The 20311-nt window shown below is 38.3% G+C and overlaps 1 protein-coding gene across 3 annotated transcripts in view; it reads left to right on the top strand.

Moving 5' to 3' along the window:
- Positions 1-20311, top strand: part of CARS2 (cysteinyl-tRNA synthetase 2, mitochondrial) — a 94186-nt gene that overhangs the window by 63924 nt on the left and 9951 nt on the right. For all 3 annotated transcript variants that reach the window (XM_077158682.1, XM_077158681.1, XM_077158680.1), the window contains one exon: positions 13467-13605. In XM_077158682.1, coding sequence (XP_077014797.1) covers positions 13467-13605 — 139 coding nt within the window. The remainder of the gene's footprint in view (positions 1-13466; positions 13606-20311) is intronic.

Genomic DNA, 20311 nt, shown 5'->3' with positions numbered 1-20311 from the left:
CCAATCTACATGTACAATCAGTAATTCTTAATAACATCACATAGTTGCATATTCATCATTTCTTAGTACATTTGCATCGATTTAGAAAAAGAAATAAAAAGACAACAGAATAAGAATTAAAACAATAATAGAAAGAAAAAAAAACAAAAAAAACAAAAACAAAAAACCTATACCTCACATGCAGCTTCATTCAGTGTTTTAACATAATTGCATTACAATTGGGTAGTATTGTGCTGTCCATTTCTGAGTTTTTATATCCAGTCCCGTTGTACAGTCTGTATCCCTTCATCTCCAATTATCCCTTCTCTTTTTTTTTTTTTTTAATTAACGGAAAAAAAGAAATTAACCCAACATTTAGAGATCATACCATTCTACACATGCAATCATTAATTCTTTTTTTTTTTTATTAATTAAAAAAAGAATTAACAAAACAATTAGAAATCATTCCAATCTACATGTACAATCAGTAATTCTTAATAACATCACATAGTTGCATATTCATCATTTCTTAGTACATTTGCATCGATTTAGAAAAAGAAATAAAAAGACAACAGAATAAGAATTAAAACAATAATAGAAAGAAAAAAAACAAAAAAAACAAAAACAAAAAACCTATACCTCACATGCAGCTTCATTCAGTGTTTTAACATAATTGCATTACAATTGGGTAGTATTGTGCTGTCCATTTCTGAGTTTTTATATCCAGTCCCGTTGTACAGTCTGTATCCCTTCATCTCCAATTATCCCTTCTCTTTTTTTTTTTTTTTTAATTAACGGAAAAAAAGAAATTAACCCAACATTTAGAGATCATACCATTCTACACATGCAATCATTAATTCTTAACATCATCACATAGATGCATGATCATCATTTCTTAGTACATTTGCATTGGTTTAGAAGAACTAGCAACATAACCGAAAAAGATATAGAATGTTAATATAGAGAAAAAAATAAAAGTAATAATAGTAAAGTCAAAACAAAACAACACAAAACAAAACAAAAACCTATAGCTCAGATGCAGCTTCATTCAGTGTTTTAACATGATTATTTTACAATTAGGTATTATTGTGCTGTCCATTTTTGAGTTTTTGTATCTAGTCCTGTTGCACAGTCTGTATCCCTTCAGCTTCAATTACCCATTGTCTTACCCTGTTTCTAACTCCTGCTGACCTCTGTTACCAATGACATATTTCAAGTTTATTCTCGAATGTCCGTTCACATCAGTGGGACCATACAGTATTTGTCCTTTAGTTTTTGGCTGGATTCACTCAGCATAATATTCTCTAGGTCCATCCATGTTATTACATGGTTCATAAGTTTATCTTGTCTTAAAGCTGCATAATATTCCATCGTATGTATATACCACAGTTTGTTTAGCCACTCTTCTGTTGATGGAGATTTTGGCTGTTTCCATCTCTTTGCAATTGTAAATAATGCTGCTATAAACATTGGTGTGCAAATGTCCGTTTGTGTCTTTGCCCTTAAGTCCTTTGAGTAGATACCTAGCAATGGTATTGCTGGGTCGTATGGCAGTTCTATATTCAGCTTTTTGAGGAACCGCCAAACTGCCTTCCACAGTGGTTGCACCCTTTGACATTCCCACCAACAGTGGATAAGTGTGCCTCTTTCTCCGCATCCTCTCCAGCACTTGTCATTTTCTGTTTTGTTGATAATGGCCATTCTGGTGGGTGTGAGATGATATCTCATTGTGGTTTTGATTTGCATTTCTCTAATGGCCAGGGACATTGAGCATCTCTTCATGTGCCTCTTGGCCATCCGTATTTCCTCTTCTGAGAGGTGTCTGTTCAAGTCTTTTTCCCATTTTGTAATTGGGTTGGCTGTCTTTTTGTTGTTGAGATGAACAATCTCTTTATAAATTCTGGATACTAGACCTTTATCTGATATATCATTTCCAAATATTGTCTCCCATTGTGAAGGCTGTCTTTCTACTTTCTTGATGAAGTTCTTTGATGCACAAAAGTGTTTAATTTTGAGGAGTTCCCATTTATTTATTTCCTTCTTCAGTGCTCTTGCTTTAGGTTTAAGGTCCATAAAACCGCCTCCAGTTGTAAGATCCATAAGATATCTCCCAACATTTTCCTCTAACTGTTTTATGGTCTTAGACCTAATGTTTAGATCTTTGATCCATTTTGAGTTAACTTTTGTATAGGGTGTGAGAGATGGGTCTTCTTTCATTCTTTTGCATATGGATATCCAGTTCTCTAGGCACCATTTATTGAAGAGACTGCTCTGTCCCAGGTGAGTTGGCTTGACTGCCTTATCAAAGATCAAATGTCCATAGATGAGAGGGTCTATATCTGAGCACTCTATTCGATTCCATTGGTCGATATATCTATCTTTATGCCAATACCATGCTGTTTTGACCACTGTGGCTTCATAATATGCCTTAAAGTCAGGCAGCGCGAGACCTCCAGCTTCGTTTTTTTTCCTCAAGATGTTTTTAGCAATTCGGGGCACCCTGCCCTTCCAGATAAATTTGCTTATTGGTTTTTCTATTTCTGAAAAATAAGTTGTTGGGATTTTGATTGGTATTGCATTGAATCTGTAAATCAATTTAGGTAGGATTGACATCTTAACTATATTTAGTCTTCCAATCCATGAACACGGTATGCCCTTCCATCTATTTAGGTCTTCTGTGATTTCTTTTAGCAGTTTTTTGTAGTTTTCTTTATATAGGTTTTTTGTCTCTTTAGTTAAATTTATTCCTAGGTATTTTATTCTTTTAGTTGCAATTGTAAATGGGATTCGTTTCTTGATTTCCCCCTCAGCTTGTTCATTACTAGTGTATAGAAATGCTACAGATTTTTGAATGTTGATCTTGTAACCTGCTACTTTGCTGTACTCATTTATTAGCTCTAGTAGTTTTGTTGTGGATTTTTCCGGGTTTTCGACGTATAGTATCATATCGTCTGCAAACAGTGATAGTTTTACTTCTTCCTTTCCAATTTTGATGCCTTGTATTTCTTTTTCTTGTCTAATTGCTCTGGCTAGAACCTCCAACACAATGTTGAATAATAGTGGTGATAGTGGACATCCTTGTCTTGTTCCTGATCTTAGGGGGAAAGTTTTCAATTTTTCCCCATTGAGGATGATATTAGCTGTGGGTTTTTCATATATTCCCTCTATCATTTTAAGGAAGTTCCCTTGTATTCCTATCTTTTGAAGTGTTTTCAACAGGAAAGGATGTTGAATCTTGTCGAATGCCTTCTCTGCATCAATTGAGATGATCATGTGATTTTTCTGCTTTGATTTGTTGATATGGTGTATTACATTAATTGATTTTCTTATGTTGAACCATCCTTGCATACCTGGGATGAATCCTACTTGGTCATGATGTATAATTCTTTTAATGTGTTGTTGGATACGATTTGCTAGAATTTTATTGAGGATTTTTGCATCTGTATTCATTAGAGAGATTGGTCTGTAGTTTTCTTTTTTTGTAATATCTTTGCCTGGTTTTGGTATGAGGGTGATGTTGGCTTCATAGAATGAATTAGGTAGTTTTCCCTCCACTTCGATTTTTTTGAAGAGTTTGAAGAGAATTGGTACTAATTCTTTCTGGAACGTTTGGTAGAATTCACATGTGAAGCCATCTGGTCCTGGACTTTTCTTTTTAGGAAGCTTTTGAATGACTAATTCAATTTCTTTACTTGTGATTGGTTTGTTGAGGTCATCTATGTCTTCTTGAGTCAAAGTTGGTTGTTCATGTCTTTCCAGGAACCCGTCCATTTCCTCTAAATTGTTGTATTTATTAGCGTAAAGTTGTTCATAGTATCCTGTTATTACCTCCTTTATTTCTGTGAGGTCAGTAGTTATGTCTCCTCTTCCATTTCTGATCTTATTTATTTGCATCCTCTCTCTTCTTCTTTTTGTCAGTCTTGCTAAGGGCCCATCAATCTTATTGATTTTCTCATAGAACCAACTTCTGGCCTTATTGATTTTCTCTATTGTTTTCATGTTTTCAATTTCATTTATTTGTGCTCTGATCTTTGTTATTTCTTTCCTTTTGCTTGCTTTGGGGTTAGCTTGCTGTTCTTTCTCCAGTTCTTCCAAATGGATAGTTAATTCCTGAATTTTTGCCTTTTCTTCTTTTCTGATATAGGCATTTAGAGCAATAAATTTCCCTCTTAGCACTGCCTTTGCTGTGTCCCATAAGTTTTGATATGTTGTGTTTTCATTTTCATTCGCCTCGAGGTATTTGCTAATTTCCCTTGCAATTTCTTCTTTGACCCAGTCGTTGTTTAGGAGTGTGTTGTTGAGCCTCCACGTATTTGTGAATTTTCTGGCACTCTGCCTATTATTGATTTCCAACATCATTCCTTTATGGTCCGAGAAAGTGTTGTGTAAGATTTCAATCTTTTTAAATTTGTTGAGACTTGCTTTGTGACCCAGCATATGGTCTATCTTTGAGAATGATCCATGAGCACTTGAGAAAAAGGTGTATCCTGCTGTTGTGGGATGTAATGTCCTATAAATGTCTATTAAGTCTAGTTCATTTATAGTAATATTCAGATTCTCTATTTCTTTGTTGATCCTCTGTCTAGATGTTCTGTCCCTTGATGAGAGTGGTGAGTTGAAGTCTCCAACTATTATGGTATATGAGTCTATTTCCCTTTTCAGTGTTTGCAGTATATTCCTCACGTATTTTGGGGCATTCTGATTCGGTGCGTAAATATTTATGATTGTTATGTCTTCTTGTTTAATTGTTCCTTTTATTAGTATATAGTGTCCTTCTTTGTCTCTTTTAACTGTTTTACATTTGAAGTCTAATTTGTTGGATATTAGTATAGCCACTCCTGCTCTTTTCTGGTTGTTATTTGCATGAAATATCTTTTCCCAACCTTTCACTTTCAACCTATGTTTATCTTTGGGTCTAAGATGTGTTTCCTGTAGACAGCATATAGAAGGATCCTGTTTTTTAATCCATTCTGCCAATCTATGTCTTTTGATTGGGGAATTCAGTCCATTGACATTTAGTGTTATTACTGTTTGGATAATATTTTCCTCTAACATTTTGCCTTTTGTATTATATATATCATATCTGATTTTCCTTCTTTCTACACTCTTTTCCATATCTCTCTCTTCTGTCTTTTTGTATCTGACTCTAGTGCTCCCTTTAGTATTTCTTGCAGAGCTGGTCTCTTGGTCACAAATTCTTTCAGTGACTTTTTGTCTGAGAATGTTTTAATTTCTCCCTCATTTTTGAAGGATAATTTTGCTGGATATAGGAGTCTTGGTTGGCAGTTTTTCTCTTTTAGTATTTTAAATATATCATCCCACTGTCTTCTAGCTTCCATGGTTTCTGCTGAGAAATCTACACAAAGTCTTATTGGGTTTCCCTTGTATGTAATGGATTGTTTTTCTCTTGCTGCTTTCAAGATCTTCTCTTTCTCTTTGACCTCTGACATTCTAACTAGTAAGTGTCTTGGAGAACGCCTATTTGGGTCTAATCTCTTTGGGGTGCGCTGCACTTCTTGGATCTGTAATTTTAGGTCTTTCATAAAGAGTTGGGAAATTTTCAGTGATAATTTCTTCCATTAGTTTTTCTCCTCCTTTTCCCTTCTCTTCTCCTTCTGGGACACCCACAACACGTATATTTGTGCGGTTCATATTGTCCTTGAGTTCCCTGATACCCTGTTCAAATTTTTCCATTCTTTTCCCTATAGTTTCTGTTTGTTTTTGGAATTCAGATGTTCCATCCTCCAAATCACTAATTCTATCTTCTGTCTCTTTAAATCTATCATTGTAGCTATCCATTATTTTTTCTATGTTTGCTACTTTATCCTTCACTTCCATAAGTTCTGCGATTTGTTTTTTCAGTTTTTCTATTTCTTCTTTATGTTCAGCCCATGTCCTCTTCATGTCCTCCCTCAATTTATCGATTTCATTTTTGAATAGGTTTTCCATTTCTTTTCGTATATTCAGCATTAGTTGTCTCAGCTCTTGTGTCTCATTTGAGCTATTGGTTTGTTCCTTTGACTGAGCCATATTCTCAATCTTTTGAGCGTGGACAGTTATCTTCTGCTGCTGGCGTCTGGGCATTTATTCAGATTTCTCTTGGTGTTGGACCCAGCAAGGTTGTAATATTTTTCTGTGAAATCTCTGGGTTCTGTTTTTCTTATCCTGCCCAGTAGGTGGCGCTCGTGGCACACGTTTGTCTGCGGGTCCCACCAGTAAAAGGTGCTGTGGGACCTTAAACTTTGAAAAACTCTCGCCGTCCTGGGGGTTCGCTAGCCGAAGCGGCTTGAGCCGGCCCGGGGTCCGAACGCAGGGAGGGTGTCCGAACGCAGGGAGGGTTGCTGGTCGCCGCAGCCAGGGAAAGAGCCCGTCCGAATTTCCTAGTCGGCCCTGGGCGACAAGCGTGGCGGGAGGGCGCCAGCGGCAGTAGCCCGCCCGAGAGAGTGCACGTTCCCCGGGAGTCACGGGGTCACCGTTCTCCGCGGCCTGGGGGTTTCCGATCCAATTCTCTCAGTTGGTCCGGGGGCTGCACGTGGTGTGGGCGCCAGTCGCCTTGGTTTCAGGGGACCACCTCTCCAATTCTCCCAGCCGGCCCGGGAAGGGGGAAGGGAGTAACTCCGGCCGCTTGCCACCCCGCCCGGTAAGGCCCGCGCGCCTCGGCGATCTCACCCGAGCTGCTTCTCTCAGCCAGCCAGCCGTTCCAGGATGGGGTACGCTGTCTTTTTTATCTCTGTTGTGGCTTTGGGCGCTTTCGGTATCGTTTCTACTCCCCTAGTAGGTGTCCTGGAGAAGAAACTAAGATCCGCGTGTCTTACTAAGCCGCCATCTTCCAGGAAGTCCCTCTGCCAATGGATTTTGACAACTCATCCCAGATCATGAGTTGCATTTAGTTTCATGTCTCTTTAATCTTTAATCTATGATTAAAAGAGGGAAGAAATTGTACGACATTGGAGAACCTAGAGGAAATTTTTCAGTATATTGCTCCCCAGTTTGAATCCATGTCTAATTTTGGAATCCTCATCTCGAAACTGTTACCTTTAGGCCTGTCAGGATGTCATTTCTGGCATATGTGTTCTTTCATTCTTGTGGCTTTTAAAGTGTGGGCTGTAGACCCATAGCCCCTGTGAGCTGTCCCAGGGCTAAACCAGAGTAAGTACAGGATGTAAACGTTTAGAAATGTATAACAATTTGAAATCTATAACAATTTGTAAAATGTCAAGTGTGACCATTTGCAAGTGATTCATTCTTTTACTGCATTTTACATATCAAATCACAATGGACTGGGAACCTAAAAAAAGAAAAAAACTTGGGAAATACTAGTTTAAAGTGTACATCAAAATGTATTCTGGGGCTTAGAGTATTAAATTTGTATAAGAATATCAAGGGCTCTCTGAGTAAAAGCATGCCAGAAAAATAAATCTTTTCCTTTTATTGGCTTGTTCCTGTTTCATTGGACATTAACAACAGGATAAACTTCATGGATGGTTGAGGTATTCTTTTTTTAATTTTTTAACTTTTTAATTTTAAGTTTGAAACTTTAATTTCGTAAGTTTGAAAATAATTTCAAACTTATAGAAAAGTTGCAAGTATGGTACAATGAATTCCTAGATGAAGGATAATTCCTGTGTATCTTTGACCCAAGTTCTCCAACTGTTAACATTTTATAACATTTACTTTGTCATTCATAGTCATGCGCGCGTTCTCTCTCTCTCTCTCTCTCTCTCTCTCTCTCCCCCCCCTTCCCTCTCTCCCTCCCTTCCACTCTCCCTCCCTCCCTCTCTCCCTCCCTCTCTCTCAATCAATTCAAAGTAAGTTGCAGACATGATGCCCCATTTTCCCTAAATACCCGTATGTCTTCCTAGAAGACCAGGACATTCTTCCAAATACCGCAGTATTGCTACCAAAACCAGGAATTTAACATTGATGGAATCATACTATTTAATCCACAGACCTCATTAAAATTTTTCCCTTTGTCCCAATAATTTCCCTTATAGGAGAAAAATATTTTTTACTTAGAATTGGGAGATCCCAATCCCGGATCATGAGTTGCATTTAGTTTCATGTCTCTTTAATCTTTAATCCATGATAGTTCCTGAGTCCTTCCTTGTCTTTAGTAACCCTAATATTTTTGAAGATGTTAGGCATCTATTCTGTAGAATGTCCCTCAGTTTTGGGTTTATCAAATTGGGTTTCCTCATGATTAGATCCAGATTATACATTTTGGGGAGGAATGTGACAAATGATACTGTGTTCTTCTCAGTGTATCATATTAAGAAATGTACAGTGTTGATTTGTCCTTCTGCTGGTGAGGTTAACTTGGATCACTTGGTTAGGGTGACAGCTGTCAGGTTTCTCCATGGGGAAGTTAGTATTTTTCCCTTTATAATTAATAATCACTTTGTGGGGAGATAATTTGAGACTATGTAAACATCCTGTTCTTTAACCAACTTTTACTCACTTATTTTATGATTCTCAACTGAATAAATTATTACTGTGATGATAAGCAAATGTAGTTTTTGTAATATCCAGCATTTTTAAAACATTTACCAGTTGGTATTCTGTTGTAAGAAATAGCTTTTCCTTTGTCCTTATTACTTATTTACATCAGTATGGACTTGTGGCTTTCTGCTTTATTCAGTGGATTATAACCCATCAATATTAATTGATTTGATGCTAAACTTGTCCCACATTTGGCCATTGGAATCTCCTTCTAGCTGGTTCCTATGTTGGTTTTTTGGGGGGAAAAATATTACATTTATTTTCATTTTAAGTAATATTTTGACATTTTCTTTTAATTGCAATTAGACCTATGTCCTTTTTAATTTATTTTATTTTTTGTTCCTGAGTCCTTTTGACATATGTGTATCATTCTTTTTTTTAACATTCTTTTTTCTTTTTTATCACATCATTGTATATTCATCAACATGATCATTTCTTAAAACATTTGCATCAATTCAGAAAAAGAAATAAAAAGAAAACAGAAAAAAGATCATATGTAACATATTCCTTACCCCTACCTTTCATTGATCACTAGCTTTTCAATCTACTAAATTTATTTTAACGTTTGTTCCCCCTAGTATTTATTTATTTTTAATCCATATGTTTTACTCATCTGTCCATTAGGTAGATAAAAGAAGCTTCAGACACACAGTCACATTGTGAAAGCTATATCATTATACAGCCATCTTCAAGAAACATGGCTACTGGAACACAGCTCTACATTTTCAGGCAGTTCCCTCCAGCCTCTCTGTTACGCCTTAACTAAAAAGGTGATATCTGTATAATGCGTAAGAATAATCTCCAGGATAACCTCTTGACTCTGTTTGGAATCTCTCAGTCATTGACACTTTATTTTGTCTCATTTCTGTCTTCCCCCTTTTGGTTGAGAAGGTTTTCTCAATCCCTTGGTGCTGAGTCCCAGCTCATTCTAGGATTTCTTGTCCCATGTTGCCAGGAAGGCCACACCCCTGGGAGTCATTCCCCAGGTAGAGTGGGAGGGCAGTGAGTTTGCTGGTTGTGTTGGCTGAGAGAGGCCACATCTGAGCAACAAAAGAGGTTCTCTTGGGGGTGACTCTTAGGCCTAGTTTTAAGTAGGCTTAGCCTGTCCTTTGTGGGGTTAAGTTTCATATGAACAAACCCCAAGATTGGGGGCTCAGCCTATTGCTTTGGTTGTTCCCACTGTTTGTGAGAATATCAAGAATTCTCTACTTGGGGTAGTTGAATTTTCCCCCTTTCTCACCATTTCCCCAAGGGGACTTTGCATATACTTTTTTATTCACTGTTCAAATCCTTCTGGGATTTATGGGGGCATCACTCTGGACAAACTTACAAAATCTCATGCCCTACTCCAGGTTCCATGTACTTATGATGTTCAATTAAGCTGTCCACATAAGTTATATTAGGAAATGCACTAGTCAAAATACAAATTTTGTACCAAGTAAAAATTTTTTGCTTTAGTCTCACACATAAGTTAAAGTTTTAAAATATGAATTACCATCTATTTTCAGCATGCTGCATTACTGGCATTCCTTTGTTCTTCCTCATTGGTTGAGCTATTCTTGACACACTCTCTGGCCATTCCTTACACATTTCATCAGTGCTTGAGTGAAACCAAGCATAGAGCATCTTTTCCATCTTACTCCAAGGTACCAGTTCAGCCAGGCACCAAGATCTGCAGGTGGAGCCCTGATCCTGCCCAGCTCCTGGCACTTGTGACTGCAGGCACCTGCAGGGCTAGATTAGAGCACGGAGGTAATTTGTAGTCAGAACCTCCGAAAGCAACTCCCTCCTTTCTCACCTCCCTCCCTTGCACGAATACTTGTTCTTGCTAGATACAAGGCTACAGCACATTTCAAGCAGCGGTGGGTTAGCAGGACCCCCTTCTTCTAAGGCCATCTGAATATACTACTCAAAATCATCCGTTCCCTGGGGCCTTGGTATAGCTGCATTATAGTGGATTTTCAGGTGCCCCACAGCAAAAATAAAGAAGTGGCAGATGATACAGAAATTGAGGATATACTTGACAAAAAATTCAGAGGATACCTCATTTAATTTTTTAGAGGTTTTTTTGGGGGAAGAATGTTTAAAAAATTTTTAAAAATTAAAAGTAGTCTTGTATTCTTCAAAATACATATTGATGTTCTGCAAATACCAAATACCATTTGAAATAACTTTAGTTCTTTTTTAAGGCATGGCATGGGCCACCTCATATCTTTTTTCTTTTTTGTTTCCAAATTTTCAGAATCTTCTGGGGAAGAAACGTGATTTGCAGAATCCTGTAGATTGTTTGTTTTTTTTTCTTTTGCATGGGCAGGCACTGGGAATCGAATCCAGTCTCCGGCATGGCAAGCGAGAATTCTGCCGCTGTTTCTGCGATAATCTCCATTGCAGGCATCCTGAATTTAGCTCATTAACTCTTAATCCTTCGTTTTGTTGTGATTCATCTAGAGCCCAGCTAACACTGAAATTTAGTTCATCATGGCACATCAGTCTCTTGAAGATGATTTCATACTCACTCTGCTAATACCCAAGAAAATGACCACTGAATTTTAGTTTTTATTCTTTGTGTCCTCCTTACCTGAGGGTGAGTGTCCTGGCCTTCTTGGAAGAGTTGGTAGCAATGCCATCTTTTGGTAGAGTACAGTCTTTGGCATGTCTTGCTCTAAAATACTTGGGAAACATGTCAGCATTTAATTGAAACTGTACATGAATAAAAGACATTATTCATACTCATTAATCATTTAGTCTTAAAATGTAAATTTCTAATAATTGGGGTTAATTATTTAGAAATTCCATTTACTATTTCCTAAAAGTAGGTTTTGGAGCGATAATTATTTTTACATTTCTTTGTCTCCACTGCCCCATAATTCTAGGATTTATATTAATATAAATATTTTAATATTTACTCTTATTAATATTCTTTTGGGCCATATATTGCCATTAATATTGTCTGTATCTTTTATAAAATGTTTTTCTGAGCAGTAGCTAATGTATGTTCACTGCTACTCTAGACATTTTACTTCATATGTATACAGGCATTCAGCTTCACTAATCTATGGATATGGATCCTATTATAGCTCATACTTTACAGATGAGGAAATTGAGGTCCAGGAGGCTTAGTAATTTGGTTACTTTGAGAAAATGGTGGAGCTGGGATTCCAACTTTGGCCCTTAGGCCACAGAGCCCACATCCCTAAACTTTACACTTAATTCACACTCTCAGGGTGCTCAAGGGCTTGTTCCTTTACCTCATCTCTAAGTTTTCTTTTAGCTGAAACTTTGATTTCTAGCTGGACTGTGGTTGTAGCCATGTTTTCACTCCTTCCCACAACCAAATAGCTCTTTCTCCTACACAAATTCAAGAAATTCTGCTCCTTGCACCCACCCCCACCATACTCTCCTAAGAATTCCTGAGCTTACTGATCTTTCTCACTGTTCCCCACACCCTGTTTTCTCGTATTCATCTAATGGAACAGATGACCCATAAAAAGCAATTCCTTTACGGGAAGATAATACACAAGTAATTGAAGCTGGGAAATTTATTTATTTTAGAGAGGACATGGCTCATTTTGAACGGCTGCCAGAAGAGAGAACTCTCGCTTTTTGCTGGGTGCCCAGAAGAGATGTTTCTAAAGACCTAGGCAGGCCGGTTTTACTCAGTAGACTAAGTATTCTTAAACCTGTTTGAAATATTATAAAACTTTGACACTTGAACTATGCAAATAAAATCCTTACCCTCCCCCCTATGTGGGACATGACATTCAGGGGCAAAAGTCCCCTGGCAACATGGGACATGACTCCCAGGGATGAACCTGGCCCTTGCACAGTAGGATCGACAGTGCCTTCCTGACCAAAGAGGGAAAAGAAATGTAAGAAAAGGAGGTATAGGTGGCTAAGAGAGTTCAAATAGAGTTAGACGTCTATTCTGGAGGCTACTGTTAGGCAAGCTTCAGTTAGGTACTGCTAATTACCAGGATTTGCTAATCCCTAACCAAAACCATCCCTGTCAACTCTAAAGAACACCTAGGGCTTTATCTGAGATTCTACAAAAGTTTCATGCACTGAAATTACTTTCCAGAAACCTACCACTTCCAGATGGTTCATAGGCCACATAAGTCCTGAAACTCAGAGAGCCCAGCCTCTCTTAAGAACATCAACTAGTTCCATCCCCCTATCCCATACTATCAACAGCCTCTTCCAAAATGAAAATTTAGAATGGGCAGAGCCCAAATATCCCTAAAGATTAGGAGAAGGATCAAGAAGGAGGAATTATAATAAAGAAGATAGGATGTAACAAATGAGTATGACTGTTGAATTATGTTGATATTTCTTTCAGTCTCATTGTCTTGGAGCAGTTAGAAGGAGAAACCTGAAATTGTTGAACTGTAACCCATGCCAAACTCTGAGATCTGTTCTATAACTAATTTGTTGCTGTATGCTTTAAGATTTGTTGTATACACATTATATTTCACAATAACAAATGTAAAAAACAAAAAGCATAACAACAAAACTTTGACATTTGAAGACCATTTCTCTTTATATCTTTTCTGAAACATTGAGCTAAAGCTCCTCATAGCAGCCAGTTGGCAGATTTCTTCATAGGAGCTTCTGATATTCCAAAAGGCAGCCAGGGTGAGTGCTCCCCAACTTTTCAGAGTTAGCTGTTCTCTGTGTCTGTCAGTGAGAATAAGCCCCCTTGGCCAAAAAATATTCTGAAAGCCAAAAAATATTCTGAAAGCTTTTCTGTGGACTACCTTGTTTCTTCCAAGGTGGCATGACATATTGATTAGGATACTTGAGGAATTAAGGTTATAGGAAAATGGCTCTTTTTTCTTCTACTTGGTTTTTGAGTAGCGTGAGGGCAGGCTACAGCTTGCAAGGCTCCTCTGGAGGAATGCAGCCAGGAGACTTGAGTGTAATTGATGTCACTTGTTGTAGGAAACGTTAGATGTAAACCTCACCTCAAGGTGCTATCTCTTCTTTCTTAGCTGTAGACTATAGTGACTCCACCATGCATGAAGCCAAGCATCTCCTCCTTGGGATCTCCTCTTTCCTTGAGGATGCGCAAGCCTATATGAAAGGGCAGCTTGTGTGTGATTCCATCAGGGAAGATCTATTATGGGAAAGGTAAGCTGCACATGCATGTTTTCCACAGGTATTTCTATTTGCTAAGCTGTTGAAAGCAGATACCATAAGAGGGGTTGGCGTTTAACAATGGGAATTTATCAGCTGACAGTTTTGAGGCTGAGAAAAATGTCCAAATCAAGGTATTATCAGGGTGATGCTTTCTTCCCAAAGACCGGCTGCTGGCGATCCTTGTGTGCTCTGCCACATGGCGAGAAGCATAGCAGCATCTGCTGGTCTTTTCCTTCTCTTCCAGATTTCGCTGCTTTCAGCCTCTTTATTCTGTGTTTTTCTCTTTTTCTCTGTATTTATCCCATTTTTAAAGGATTCCAATAAGAGGATTAAGACCCATTCTGAATGAAGTATATCACACTTAACTGATGTATCCTCCTCAAAAGATCTTGTGGGTGGGTTCATTTTCCAATGAATCCAACCTGCGGGCATGGATTAATTTTAACAACATGCTTTACTGGGGGTACAGACAGTTTTAAGTCACTACAACCAGGAATGCCCAAACATTTTACTTTTTCCTCAGAAGCCAGATAAGGGCTGCTACTTTAAGAAGTGTTTGAGTTGCTATGGGTTTCTGAGAAGGCGGGCAGGAAGAAGACTTCCTACAAATTGAAGCTTTTTTATTAGAAAGTGGTAGTTTAGAAGATCCTTGGACTTTGGACCCTGATAGACCTGGCTTTGCATCCTGGTCCCCAACTTGCTGGCACTGTGGCCCTGGGCAAGTCCATCTGTCTTACTGGGTGAGAACTGAGGAGACCCCGCCTTCATGCAGTGGTTGTGAAGCTTGTGGGTAATGTACCTACGAGGACCAAAGTGTTTTCCCTGTGCTTGTCAAAATTTATTCATTTTAATAAAAGATAGAGCTTATCACTATTTCATCCTTATAGGAAGATTTACAGGTCACTACATGAATTAGACCTTTGAGGAACGAGCACATTTCATGAATGTGTAGGGGGATAGGAATTACCAAACCAATCTGAAAGTGAACGTGTGCCACATTATCCACCCCCATCAGTTAATAGTGAAACTACTGTCAGCCACAGGAAGAAACACAAACTTATGCAGTGTACAGACTGCTTAGGACATATGCATTTCCAGAACTAAGAAGAAAGGTATTGTAAAAGATAAGAGAGAAAGATCACCTTGGATCTTGGATCTCTCTTGGAGGAGGGGCCAAAATGTTGGCTTAGCAATGTGCACATTTTAGTTCATCCTCCAGAACAACTACTAAAAACCAGAAACAGTGCTGAACAGCTCCCAGAGCCACGTCAGTGACCAGACACACAATGGACCCCAGTCGGGACCAGCTGGACTGGCTGCAAGCCTCCCCAAAACCATGAGTTCCCCAAGCCGCAGCAGCTGGCGCCCAGAGCCCCTCCCCCACAGACGGCTTCCCAGAGGGAAAGGAAAGAGACTCTAAACCTGGTCAAGGTGGAGTTCGCTCATTGGGCTCATGGAAAAAGAGGAAAGGGGAGGAAACAGAGGTTTTACTGGCTGTGTTTCTACGGAGACTTGCCAGCCTCTGGATTCAGCGGCGGGACTTCTCAGGCTGCAACTGCCCCAGGTATAGGCAGAAATGGGCTGCTTTCAGGGCTGTCTCCCACCTGTGCCTTCCCCAGGAGAGGGCTGAAGCCCAACTCAGGGGAAATCCTTCCCTCAAGGAGTTCAGACCCCAGGGCTTGGCAATTTGAAGCCATTAAAACCAGCCTACAACCTCTCCTCCATCTCCACCACGCCCCCAGCAGGGAGAGTCTTCCAAAGTTAAAAGTGCTGCAACATCTTTTGCTGGTGCGACCTGCAGGCAGACGCACCACATACTGGGCAGGATAAAAAAAACAGAGCCCAGAGACTTCACAGGAAAGTCTTTTAACCTTCTGGGTCTCACCCTCAGGGAAAACTGATGCAGGTGACTCCTTGCCCCTGATAGGAGGCCAGTTTAGTCCAGGAAAACCTGGCTCGAGTCTATAATACCTACATAGACCCTCCTAAGGGTGGGGAGGGAAAAGGCACCATACAAGCAGGGCAAGAAACAAGAAAACAAAAACTGAAAAATTATCCTCTGTTAAACAAAACCTAAGCTAGAGGTCAAGAAAAAGCTGAACTGAAGGTCAAAAAACAGGTAGACAACAAATTCATCTAGCAAGAAAACCCTAGGTAAGAGAAGTGAAAGCAATCACCAGAATAAACTAATTAAGGTAATCAAATGTCTAGACGCCAGCAAAAAATAACAAATCACACCAGGAAAACTGAAGATATGGCCCAGTCAAAGGAACAAACCAATAGTTCAAATGAGATAGAACAGCTGAAACAACTAATTCAGAATGTGCGAACAGACATGGAAAACCTCATCAATGAATTGAGGGAGGATATGAAGAAGGCAAGGAACGAACAAAAAGAAGAAATGGAAAGTCTGAAAAAAACAAATCACGGAACTTATGGGGATGAAAGATACAGTAGAAGAGATGAAAAAAACAATGGAAACCTACAACGGTAGATTTCAAGAGACAGAGGTTAGGATTAGTGAACTGGAGGACAGAACATCTGAAATCCGGCAAGATATAGAAACTATAGGGAAAAAAATGGAAAAATATGAGCAGGGACTCAGGGAACTGAATGATAATATGAAGTGCACAAATATACGTGTTGTGGGGGTCCCGGAAGGAGAAGAGAAGGGAAAAGGAGAAAAACTAACGGAAGAAATTATCACTGAAAATTTCCCAACTCTTATGAAAGATCTAAAATTACATATCCAAGAAGTGCAGCGTACCCCAAAGAGAATAGATCAAATAGACGTTCTCCAACACACTTACTAGTCAGAATGTCAGAGGTCAAAGAGAAAGAGAGGATCTTGAAAGCAGCAAGCACAAAAGCAATCCATCACATACAAGGGAAACCCAATAAGACTATGTGTAGATTTCTCAGCAGAAACCACGGAGGCGAGAAGACAGTGGGATGATATATTTAAATTACTAAAAGAGAAAAACTGCCAACCAAGAATTCTATACCCAGCAAAATTGTCCTTCAGAAATGAGGGAAAACTTAAAGCATTTTCAGACAAAAAATCACTGAGAGAATTTGTGACCAAGAGACGAGCTCTGCAAGAAATACTAAAGGGAGCATTAGAGACAGATACGAAAAGACAGAAAAGAGAGGTGTGAAGAAGAGTGTAGAAAGAAGGAAAATTAGATATGACATACAAAATACAAAAGGCAAAATGGTAGAGGAAAGTACTACCCAAACAGTAATAACACTAAATGTTAATGGATTGAACTCCCTAATCAAAAGACATAGACTAGCAGAATGGATTAAAAAAACAGGATCCTTCTATATGCTGTCTACAGGAAACACATCTTAGACCCAAAGAGAAGCATAGGTTGAAAGTGAAAGGTTGGGAAAAGATATTTCATGCAAATAACAACCAGAAAAGAGCAGGAGTAGCTATACTAATAGCCAACAAGTTGGACTTCAAATATAAAACAGTTAAAAGGGAAAAAGAAGGATACTATGTACTAATAAAGGAACAATTCAACATGAAGACATAACAATCATAAATATTTATACACCGAACCAGAATGCCCCAAAATACATGAGGCAAACACTGCAAACAATGAAAAGGGAAATAGACACATCTACCATAATAGTTGGAGACTTCAATTCGCCACTCTCATCAATGGACAGAACATCTAGACAGAGGATCAATAAAGAAACAGAGAATTTGAATATTACAATAAATGAGTTAGACTTAACAGACATTTATAGGACATTACACCCCACAACAGCAGGATACACCTTTTTCTCAAGTGCTCATGGATCATTCTCAAAGATAGACCATATGCTGGGTCACAAAGCAAGTCTCAACAAATTTGGAAAGATTGAAATCATACACAACACTTTCTCAGATCATAAGGGAATGAAGTTGGAAATCAATAATAGGCAAAGCGCCAGATAATTCACAAATATGTGGAGGCTCAACAACAAACTCTTAAACAACCAGTGGGTCAAGGAAGAAATTACGAGAGAAATCAGTAAATATCTCGAGGCAAATGAAAATGAAAACACAACACATCAAAACTTATGAGATGCAGCAAAGGCAGTGCTAAGAGGGAAATTTATTGCCCTAAATGCCTATATCAAAAAAGAAGAAAGGGCCAAAATACAGGAATTAACTGTCCACTTGGAAGAACTGGAGAAAGAACAGCAAACTAACCCCAAAGCAAACAAAAGGAAAGAAATAACAAAGATTAGAGCAGAAATAAATGAAATTGAGAACATGAAAACAATTGAGAAAATCAACAAAACCAGAAGTTGGTTCTATGAGAAAATCAATAAGATTGATGGGCCCTTAGCAAGATTGACAAAAAAGAAGAAGAGAGAGGATGCAAATAAATAAGATCAGAAATGGAAGTGGAGACATAACCACTGACCCCACAGAAATAAAGAAGGAAATAACAGGATACTGTGAACAACTTTATGCAAATAAATACAACAATGTAGATGAAATGGACAACTTCCTAGAAAGGCATGAACAACCAACTTTGACTCAAGAAGAAATAGATGACCTCAACAAACCAATCATAAGTAAAGAAATTGAATCAGTCATTAAAAAGCTTCCCAAAAAGAAAAGTCCAGGACCAAACGGCTTCACATGTGAATTCTACCAAACATTCCAGAAAGAATTAGTACCAATCATGCTCAAACTCTTCAAAAAAATTGAAGTGGAGGGAAAGCTACCTAATTCATTCTATGAAGCCAACATCACCCTCATACCAAAACCAGGCAAAGATACTACAAAAAAAGAAAACTACAGACCAATCTCTCTAATGAATATAGATGCAAAAATCCTCAAGAAAATTCTAGCAAATCGAATCCAGCAACACATTAAAAGAATTATACATCACGACCAAGTAGGATTCATCCCAGGTATGCAAGGATGGTCCAACATAAGAAAATCAATTAATGTAATACACCATATCAACAAATCAAAGCAGAAAAATCACATGATCATCTCAATTGATGCAAAGAAGTCATTTGACAAAATTCAACATCCTTTCCTGTTGAAAACACTTCAAAAGATAGGAATACAAGGGAATTTCCTTAAAATGATAAAGGGAATATATGAAAAACCCACAGCTAATATCGTCCTCAGGGGAAAAACTGAAAACTTTCCCCCTAAGATCAGGAACAAGACAAGGATGTCCACTATCACCACTGTTATTCAACATTGTGTTGGAAGTTCTAGCCAGAGCAATTAGACAAGAAAAAGAAATACAAGGCATCAAAATTGGAAAGGAAGAAGTAAAATTATCACTGTTTGCAGATGATATGATACTATATGTCGAAAACCCTGAAAAATCCACAGCAAAACTACTAGAGCTAATAAACGAGTACAGCAAAGTGGCAGGTTACAAGATCAACATTCAAAAATCTGTAGTGTTTCTATACACTAGTAGTGAACAACCTGAGGGGGAAATCAATAAACGAATTCCATTTACAATTGCAACTAAAAGAATAAAATACTTAGGAATAAATTTACTAAAGAGACAAAAGACCTATACAAAGAAAACTACAAGAAACTGTTAAAAGAAATCACAGAAGACCGAAATAGATGGAAGGGCATACCATGTTCATGGATTGGAAGACTAAATATAGTTAAGATGTCAGTTCTACCCAAATTGATTTACAGATTCAATGCAATACCAATCAAAATCCCAACAACTTACTTTTCAGAAATAGAAAAACCAATAAGCAAATTTATCTGGAAGGGCAGGGTGCCCCGAATTCCTAAAAGTATCTTAAGGAAAAAAAACGAAGCTGGAGGTCTCACGCTGCCTGACTTTAAGGCATATTATAAAGCCACAGTGGTCAAAACAGCATGGTACTGGCATAAAGATAGATATATTGACCAATGGAACTGAATAGAGTGCACAGATATAGACCCTCTCATCTATGGACATTTGATCTTTGAGAAGGTAGTCAAGCCAACTCACCTGGGACAGAACAGTCTCTTCAATAAATGGTGCCTAGAGAACTGGATATCCATATGCAAAAGAATGAAAGAGGACCCGTATCTCACACCCTATACAAAGTTAACTCAAAATGGATCAAAGATCTAAACATCAGGTCTAAGACCATAAAATAGAGGAAAATGTAGGGAAATATCTTATAAATCTTATAATTGGAGGCGGTTTTATAGACCTTACACCTAAAGCAAGAGCACTGAAGAAATAAATAAATAAATGGAAACTCCTCAAAATTAAACACTTTTGTGCATCAAAGAACTTCATCAAGAAAGTAAAAAAGACAGCCTACACAATGGGAGATAAAGGTCTAGTATCCAGAATTTATAAAGAGATTGTTCAACTCAACAACAAAAAGACAGCCAATCCAATTACAAAATGGGAAAAAGACTTGAACAGACACTTCTCAGAAGAGGAAATGGCCAAAAGGCACATGAAGAGATGCTCAACGTCCCTGGCCATTTAGAGAAATGCAAATCAAAACCACAATGAGATATCATCTCACACCCACCAGAATGGCCATTAACAACAAAACAGAAAATGACAAGTGCTGGAGAGGATGTAGAGAAAGAGGCACACTTATCCACTGTTGGTGGGAATGTCAAATGGTGCAACCATTGTGGAAGGCAGTTTGGCGTTTCCTCAAAAAGCTGAATATAGAATTGCCATATGACCCAGCA

Source organism: Tamandua tetradactyla, chromosome 4 (genome assembly GCF_023851605.1).
Source record: "Tamandua tetradactyla isolate mTamTet1 chromosome 4, mTamTet1.pri, whole genome shotgun sequence".
Lineage (NCBI taxonomy): Eukaryota > Metazoa > Chordata > Mammalia > Pilosa > Myrmecophagidae > Tamandua > Tamandua tetradactyla.
The sequence above is the reverse complement of the archived record's forward strand: the minus strand, read 5'-3'. Positions and strand labels throughout refer to the sequence as shown.